The 9,279-nt window shown below is 57.9% G+C and overlaps 1 protein-coding gene across 1 annotated transcript; it reads right to left on the reverse strand.

The window, feature by feature from the left end:
- Window positions 1-1,142: 1,142 nt before the first annotated feature.
- DLK1 (delta like non-canonical Notch ligand 1) lies at window positions 1,143-8,803 on the reverse strand. Its single transcript, XM_049898177.1, has 5 exons — window positions 8,585-8,803; window positions 7,303-7,369; window positions 6,766-6,896; window positions 4,033-4,177; window positions 1,143-2,352 (listed from the first exon to the last, which is right to left on the reverse strand). The coding sequence occupies exons 1-5, from the start codon at window positions 8,649-8,651 to the stop codon at window positions 1,605-1,607; spliced, it is 1,158 nt and encodes a 385-aa protein (XP_049754134.1). The 5' UTR covers window positions 8,652-8,803; the 3' UTR covers window positions 1,143-1,604.
- Window positions 8,804-9,279: the final 476 nt, after the last annotated feature.

The raw sequence follows: 9,279 nt of genomic DNA on the forward strand, positions 1-9,279 counted from the left end.
GAGGGGTGATGGAGTCAATGGCTGATTTATGACAGCGACTCGGATGACTGATGGATGGGTGACCGTGATTTCTGTGTGTGTGGAGTGACCATGATTTGAATGGCTGAGATGATGAAGATGATGACAACTCTGAGCTAAGTATTCGGAGCAAGGTAAGTGCAGCAGGCAATACTCTGTAAAGCTAAGTTGTATAGTTTCCTATCCAAAGAATTTAAGAAGCAAAATATTACAAACTGGTACCCAAGGGCTGTTTAGCTGCCCAGCCCAAGAGCTGGAAAGCCAAACAGAGCTCTGTCCCATATCCTTCTATTTTTCCAAAAAAATAGATAGCTACTCTTCTTTCTTAAAAAAAAAGGCAAATCCGTAACTCGGAAGCTGGCTAGGTCTTTAGGGATCTGAGGGTTATTAGCTCAGCAACACAAATGTAAACTCACGACTGGATAGCTCACGTCTCGTACGACGTTCACCATACAACTGGGATGCACTCCACAAGTGACAATTTCCACTAAAACTCTGTGAAAACCTTGGGGAGGCTGTGCTGCTGCTCAGACTGTGCCAGCGGCACTTGTGGTTCGAAGGACACTGAAATTCCACAGGAGCTTGCTAATCTACAGGGTAAGGAGACAGGGAGAGTATTGGGGCCCTGGGGGGTTGCCTACCTGGCAACCCCAAATCGCACATTCTGACTCGAAGGGGCCAACTGCTTTTCCTTTTGCAACTCGGGTGGGCCATGAGGCCCACCCGCCCTGAGAAATGCAGTTAGCACTAATATCAACACATCAAGTGAGTACCCAGGACAGGCCAAAACCTTTAGGACCATGAGATGAGACGTAGTCTTCCTCAGGTCCTACATTTTATGAGTTGGGGCCCGTTTGGGTTCCTATCGTTCGTTCCAAATTTTTAAGCTAGAGAGAGGATCTTAATGATGGTTTGCCTTCACGCCCCTCCTTAAGAGGGGAGAAGGGGTAGGCCCAGGAGGGAAGGGAACTCGCCAAGGATCTCACAGCAAGTTAGTGGCAGGGCTGGGACAGGGTCCCAGCCCCGCGGCAGCCAACCAACCTAGGGCGCTCTCTCTGCCTGACACGCAGCCGCTGCACTCTGCAAAATCTCAGACTGACCAGAAAGATCTAGGAGTTGCAGTGTTGGAAAAGTTGGCATGAGTGCGAGTCGGATGTGGCGTGTAAAAATAACCAAGGAAAGAGAATTTAGCCCTTGTCACAGTGATTGCAGTGCTCAGTAGTCGTAGCGGTTTCACGAGGACTCTGTGGCCGAGGCCCCTCAGAGAGGAACATCGGCACAAAGTCCTGGTACTGTTACCTTGGTTTTTTTTTGGTCTTTTTTGATATTTCATTAAATAAGTTTAGAATAACATGCTTATGTCTTTAACTTGTTTAAAGATTAAATTCTTATTTTGTTGATATATCATGCATTAAGAGGGAGAAGCAGGGGTGGCCAGGCATTGCGTTTCATCACACAGCGACACAAAGACAATAAATGCAAGCATAGCATTCACCAGATTCGACACAAAATATAGCAAATTCAGCCGCAAAGATTAGGACAGACCGCATATAGTGAGAATATAGAGGGGCCTGTGGGGATGCGGCTTAGATCTCCTCGTCGCCAGCCTCCCTGTCGAAGGTGGTCGTGTCGATCTTCTCGGGGAAGATGATGTTGACCGCCAGCTCCTCCCCGGCGTGGTACTGCAGCAGCACGTTCTGCTTCTTGCGCACCATGCGGTTGTAGCGCAGGTTCGACACCCAGGCCTCGCACTTGTTGATCAGCACGACGCCCACGGTGGCCAGCACCACCATGCCGGTGAGCACGCCCAGGATGGTGAAGCAGATGGCCTGGCCCTCGGTGAGCAATGGGGAGCTCTGGTTGAGCTCCTTCATGGTCACCTTCAGGATATGGTGCTCGGGCTGCGCCACGGGCAGCTCGTGCACCCCGGGGGTCAGGCGGTAGGTCAGCCCGTAGCCATACGGCTGGCGGGTGATCTGCTGGGGGCTGGGCACCCGTTTCTTGGCGCAGGTGGGACCTGTGAACTCGGGCTTGCAAAGACACTCGAAGCTCACCTGGGCATGCTGCAGGCAGGTGGCTCCATTCTGGCACGGGTTGCTGGTGCAGTTGGTCACCTGACGGCTGCAGGTCTTGTCAATGAAGCCGGCAGGGCAGCGGCAGCGGAAGTCGCCCCCGATGTCGGTGCAGACGCCGTTGTTCTCGCACGGGTTGGGGGTGCAGTTGTTGGCCACGATCTCACAGAAGATGCCTGAGAAGCCAGGGGGGCACAGGCAAGAGGCATGGGAGGCCAGGCCCTCATCGTCCACGCAGGTGCCTCCATGCTGGCAGGGGGAACTGCAACACAACAGGGGACAGGTAACGGGCCCTCAGGGGCTGGGCTGGGACAGAAGGCAGGGAAGGAGGTGAGTCTCGCCAGCCAGGGACTCACAGTTCTGTCCCAGGGTGGGGTGCCCCCCCAAGTGAGGTGCACACCTCACCCCCCTACGTGCTGCCAACCACAAACACCTAAATGACCTCCTGTGAGGTGCTCCAACTTCTTTCACCTCTCATGTCGTGTCTCCAGCCAGAGGCCGGACGATTAGTCACTGGAAAGATGGGGAAACTGAGGCTGGGAGAGGGCACCTTCATGATAACCAGGGGCTGGTGCAAGTCCCTCCCTGGAGCCCGCTCACTCCCGCACCCCCACCCCCAGCTCTACCACCAAGACCCCTCCCCCCTATTCAGACTCTGTTTTTATTTCCGTGGAGTGGGCCCACAGGCTATTGTGCGGGAGCTCTTGGGAGCTCTCCAGTGAAAGGAGCCCCCCCAACCCAGTCCGCCTCTGCTGGCGGCGTTAATAGCGGGTCCATTCAAAGAGTGCAGCTTGCAGACTGAAGCTGTTTGCTCAACGCGGAGCACACAGAACATTTCATGTAAGTGCTTTTAAAGGAGCAAGCCCTTTGTCATCTGGTAAATGCCAAAACTCCAGGAAGAAAGGTGCGGTAAACACAAGCAAACTCCGGGCTGCAGGACCAGGCTCTGAAGGAATGCCAGGGCCAAAGGCTCAAGTCTGCCCAAGAGAAATGCAAACTAACGTGAAGGACTGCTCTGTTTTCTTCCTTCCTGCTAATAAGCAGAGATGGCGTTCCACCGCCTTGCCCCCTCCTCTGGGCCCTCTGGAATACTTAGCTCCAGGCCCCTCAGTAATGCCTGTCTGCACCGGTTTCCCCGTTCCTGGCTCCTTTCTGCCACCCTGGGATGCTGGGGCCAGGGAAGCTGAGTTTGTGTTTCAGTTTTGTCTGGGGAGGATGATATCCCAGCCTACCCCCAGCTGCAGGCCCAGGACTGGTCTACCTTGGACTCTTAGATTCAGACCCTGCCTCCTGGCCTCAGCTTAAGCTCCACCCCAGGACAGCACAGGCTCAGAGCAGAAAGGAGACAGGGATGCTAGACAGCGTGGATCGCAGAGGGGCGCAGAGAACAGCGGCCCTTCTGTCTGCGCCCCCACCCCATTAAAGGGAGTAAGAGCTGGGACCATGGCCCCTGGCCCTCAGGCTTGCCCACCCCCTCCTATGCTGACCCCAGCCCCTTCAGCCCACTTCTTCAGCCTGGCAGCTCCCTCCCCAGACATCAAAGAAGACCCAACTGCATAGCTCACCAGGGGGGTTTCACAGACAGCCCTGTTGAACTCTTCCCACCCGGCCTGGCACCTTTAGAAAACCCCGCAGCTCCAAGCCACTGTTCCCCACCCTCCTAAGCTACTGCCATGCGCACACACCAAGGCTTGGAACATCACGGAATGTGAAATCGCTTTCAGGAGCCTTTGAAGAAATATGGAAATGACACGTGTTCCCGTGAATACACCTAATCTGGGGCAGCCCCCCTCCCCGCATGGGGCTGCCAGCAGGAGCACTTACTTCATCTTTAGTCAGGCGGCAGGTCCCACAGGGCTTGGCTGAAAAGGGTCTTTAGGGGCATAAAAGCAGGACTCAGAAGCAGCACTCACCAATCACACAGGTGGGAAGGAATATTTACCCATTGATCACGCAGGGCCCAGGCTTCTTCTCCTGGCAGTGGGATCCCGTGTACCCCTGGCCGCAAGAGCATTCATAGCCGCCAGTATCCAGGTCCACGCAGGTGGAGTTGTTGGCACAGGGGTTCGAGGTGCAAGGGCGGACGTCTAGGGGGCACAGAAAACCAGACCTCCTTGTCACCCCCAACTCCAGGGAAGCCAAGAAGGTACTGGGGAGCAGGCAGGAGGGCTGCCTGGGTGGAGAGGGGGTGGCATGAGCTGCCTAGATGGCTCTGTTGGTGGCCACTGGTAATTGTCACCAAGGGGGGGGGCGAGTAAGAGGCTGAGGTGACTCCCCCAATCCCTGCAGTGAGTAAACTGAGGCTCAGGGAGCTGAAGGGGTTTCCTTGTGTAAGGTCACAGAGTCAGGAAGCTGTGGCTGCTGGTGTCCACCCTTTTCCTGGCACCAGGTCACCGAGGCCCAGCAGACCTCCTGCCCTTCCCAGTCCCATTTGCCGAGCTGAGATTGCCTAATGCCATTCTCCTTGAGACAAACACCCATCTTCAGCTTCTCATACCGGAGGGGGACAGGGAAGAGACAAGCTGCCCCCAAGTCCTGCCACTCGGAAGACCAGTGCATCAGCTCTTGGGAAAAGCACCCGCTGTGTGTGCTTTTCCATCAAAGTGGGGCAGGGGGACAGAGACGTGAAGACCCCTGTTGGGGGTGGCAGCCTGCCGGTCCCCACTCTGTGCCTCGGTGCCCACTTATACAAGATGAGGTTCTCACTGCCTGGTCTCCCGGGGGTGGGGGCAGTTAGCTTTGGTTTCTACAAGCCCAGCTGCTGAGCCTGCCAGGGAGGGGTGCTAGCCGAGACCACCCTAGTGCTGACTTCCCCCTCTTTCAGAGAGACCCGGACTGTGGCCACCACCAACAGTCAGCCATGTGGTAGAACGAGCCAGTGCCCACCGGTTTTCCTGTCATGCCCAGCTTGGTGCAGGGAGACATAAAGGAATTCACCCCCTCATTACGGGACGGCACTGTAGCTGCTCTAGCACACAGGGCGCCTGCCGCTGGCCACTGGGGACCTAAACTAAAGAGCTGGCCACCAACCCCAGCTGGCCACATGCCTCTCTCTGCCCCATGGGCCTGTGAGCTGAAGATCAGGCCCCTTCTTCCCTGCTGGCCCACCAAACCAAAAGCAGGAGAATGAATCTAATGTGATGAGGCAACAGCCCGGGGTCTCTGCTGCGGGAGGGCAGCCATGGCTGGGAAAGGCTCCAAGGCAGGGAAGGGAGAGGGCAGCCCCTTATCTACAGGCCATTTCCTCTGGCAGCCCAGACCTCCCAGCTACCCCAAGCCTGGAGGAAGGGGCCCTCCAAGGACCCCACCCCCCACCCCGGGAGGGTCACTTTTGACTGGAAAATTCCAGCAGGGTGTCCTGGGGCTCTAAAGCAGAGGGTGGGTTGCAGGCTCAGCCCCTCATCCCATCCCATGTGTGGCTTTGCTGCTGCTGCTCCTGCAGGGCGTGGCTGTGAGGGGTGCAGGGCTGCAGGCCAGAGCGTGAGTCAGCTGCGGAACCCCTGCACCACCTGGGGGCCCTGAGGACCAAGACAATTCCGGGGGGGGGCTCGATTTTGAAAGCCAACTGCCTCAGCTCTGAGGGACAGGGCAGGAAAAATGTCCTCTTAGGGCTGCCTCCAACTAGGGCCCTAACAAGAAGCCTCAGAGAACTAATTCATTTCTGGGGATGGGGTTTAGCCTGGCTTTTCTTCCCTCTTCTTATGTCCCTCAGCACATCCTCTCCCTTCTCTGGGCCTCAGTTTCCCTGTTCGTACCTCGAGTGCCTGATAGATCTTAAAAGGCTGTTTCCTTGTCCATGGGACAATCTACAGGAGTCCGATTTGAGGGAGCAGCCGCTCTCTGACCTCAGGGTATCCACTTTGCACCCCAACACCTGCCTGTCAGCACCCCTCGGGGTGTCTCTGTGTGGGCTCTGCTAACGGTAGGGGGGAGGACAGTGGCCAGGCAGGTGCCTCTGCTGCTGGGGTATTTTCGAGGGCTTTGGGGCTGGTTTCGCCAAATGAGAATGGGCCCACATGAACATTTTTGCAGCCTGACGAGGCTACAACAGCCAACTCGCAATTGCCCGGGGTGACAGAGGACGAAGATGGCATAAATTAATGAAATCAATAGATATTGCCTATTCGCACTCTAACCACTTCCCACGCAGTCTCCCACTAGCCCTGACCGCTCCAGTCAGGCCCCAACCCAAGTGTCCCCAGTGTCCTGAGAGTGAGTTCCTGATCCCCCCAGGACTTAGCCGGTTACCGGTTCGTAGGTTCGTTCTCTTGTTGCTGCCTCCTAACAGTCTTGCACATGATCTTGCTGGAGCTTCAGTGACCTGGACAGGTGGCCCAGGGCTGTGGACCCCACCCTCTTGGCTTTGTGTGTGTGTGTGTATTTTGTGACTCTTGATTCAACCAGCAGCCTCCCTCTAGCCACCCCCCCCCCCCCCCGGCCCACCTTCCTGTGCATTCTGTGGATGCTGGGCGCTGATGGTGCAGAGGTGAGCAAATTAAAGTCTCTACCTTGGAGGCTCTGAACCCGGAAAGTATGTCCACAGATCATTACGACACAGCTGCCAGCTGTGGGTATTACGGCAGAAGGGAGAGGAGACACCATCTGGCTGGGGTCGAGGGCAGGGGGGGTTGGGAAGTGAAGGGGCAAGGGAGGGATGGGCAAAGGCTGTGCCCACCTATGTCGCAGAGATGACCCTCCCAGCCTTCGTTGCAAACACACTGCCCGGGCTCGAAGCAGATCCCATTGACGCAGCCAGGAGAGGGCACGCAATGGTCACACAGGGGACCCTGCCAGCCAGGGTGGCACCTGTGGGAAGGAAAAGTGGGCACATGTGAGGGGGGCTCAGGCTGGCTCTTCATGGAACCTAGGGTCCTCAGGGTCTTTGCACAGTGCCAGGCCACGGGTCCCGGGAGGCAGATGCCAGTCACCTGAATGAGAAGCTTAGAGAGGTGACGCAGTGGGGAACAGACACTGGGTCCCCAAGAACCTGCGTCACTTCTGCGCTCTGCCGCAGTGGCTGCAGTGGTCTCACTCCGCATTGGCTGCAGCTACCCCCGCCCCCTCCCTCTTCTCCCCCGCCCTCCCCAATCAGTCTTTACAGGGGCAGGTGACTGTTTGCCGCAGCCCAGTGGCCAAGCCCCCCTTTTTCTGACACTGAGACCCCCCCAGGATTCTGCCCTGGCCCCCTGCCTCTTGGGGGTCATGCCTTCACCTGCAGATGTTCTCATCCACGCAGGATCCATGTATGGGGTGGCAGGCCGGGTAGCAGTTAACAGCACCTGAGGCACAAACAGGTTACGTGATTCACCCTGTGACACCTCTGTGACCAAGGCACTGCAGGTGTCCTCCCCAAGAGCCCGAAGCTTCCTTCAAGGAAGCCAAGGGCCCTGGGCAGTGCACCTACCTGACATGGTACGCACTTTCATACCTGTTGATGGATGTGGCTCAACGTACTCAGGAAAAAAAATTTTACCATGTTTCTGGTTATGGGGTGACCACAGCACACACCCTTGTTCTTAGGAGCAGGGCAGGCACCTTCTCCCCCCCAAAGAAAATTCAAAACAAGTCCTCTGAAAAGCGAGGATGCGGAGCCTGCGAGGGGGAAAGATTTGACCCCTGGGCTTTCAGCCAAACCCTCACTTTTGCAAAGTGAGCGACAGGACAGGAGCAGATTTTTGCCATGTTTAGCTCTGGGAAAACCCACACAGCTCACCTGCTCGCAGGTAAGGCATCTGGGTTTGTTTTGTTTTAAGCTTATCCCCGTTAAACCAGGTGCGTAGGTCAAGTCTCCCCATCTTCCTGACCCCAGACTCTTCACATTAACAGAACTGCGCAACGTTTTCCAGAGCGGACTGGGATTCTGTCACTGTTTGATAGGCACCTACCGTGTACATTTACGCAACTCACTCCAGCTTTCCAGATAGCCCCCCACCCAATAACCACTGACGCAGTCAGTGGTGGGGTGGCGACGGGAGGGGGCAACTCTCTCGCTGTCAGAGACACATGGCCGCTGCTGACAGAAGTGTCGCAGCGCCTCACCTAGAGAAACGCCACGCAGGAGGGGCTCGGGCTGGGAATATGGGGCTAGGACGGCAAAGTCACCCCCCAACGCCCCCAGAGACCTGTTTCCAGAGGAACACACAGACACCCAAAGTTACACCTCTAAGAAGCAATTTTGCCGAGAACGCCCCTCATCACCTCGTTTCTCCATATCTCTTCTCCCAGTGCACCGACACCCCTCCTAGCGCCACTTCTGCGGGGCGGGAAGGGGCTGGAGTCCCAAACCTCCCCTGCGCCCCTCCCCCGGACCCCAGGTTCGGGCTTGGCATGCGACAGTGGCTGGAGGGCGAGGCGGGCGCAGCGCGGGGCTTAGGGTTAGGCGGGACAGGCGGGAGTTGGGGCGCACGGGACGGGGCGCGCGGGGAGCAGGCGGCCGGGGAGGGCGTCGCAGGCTTCCCCAGAGGGGGCGCGAGCCGGGCCGCCGGGGGGCTCACCATGGGTGCTGCGGCCGAAGACCAGCAGGAGCAAGAGGACGTGCAGGAGGGCTGCGGTCGCGGTCATCGCGGGGCGGCCGAGGGCGCGGTCCCGGGAGCGGTGCGGGTGCGGGTCCAGCTCGAGGCGCTGCGCTGGGCTTCTGGTTGCGGACGCGGAAGGGGGCGCGGGCGCGCGGCGAGGGGAAAGCCAGGGCTGCTCCGGGCCGCGCGCTGAGCTCTCCGCCGCCGAGTGCCGCCGCCGCCGCCGCGCCGCCCTTTTCTTACCACCCCCCCCGCCCCCGCCCCCGCGCGCGGGGCGGCGCCGGCCAGGCCCGGCGACCCCCCTCCCCTCGCGGGCCCCCGCACCGCTGCGGTGTCCGGAAGCTGCTGTCACATGCAGTGTACACTTGGTACAGGGGCACAGGTACCCTGCTCCTGGTTACCCACACTCCACACACAGGACAGCACGTGGCAGAGGCACGCAGGACAGGTCGCAGGAAGCGACCACGGCCCGGCCTCGCAGACCCCAGAAAGACATAGTACGCACTTAGAAGACAGGAACAGACACCCCGACACTTACTGCAAGGGTCCCAGCACACATACCAGCCATCACATACCCCGAAAAACACACACACACACCATAGAGACGTGGAACAGGGACACAAATGCACACGCACCCAGGAAAACACTTCTGAAATGCCTGGTGCGCACGCACT

This window comes from Elephas maximus, chromosome 10 (genome assembly GCF_024166365.1).
Source record: "Elephas maximus indicus isolate mEleMax1 chromosome 10, mEleMax1 primary haplotype, whole genome shotgun sequence".
Classification (NCBI taxonomy): domain Eukaryota; kingdom Metazoa; phylum Chordata; class Mammalia; order Proboscidea; family Elephantidae; genus Elephas; species Elephas maximus.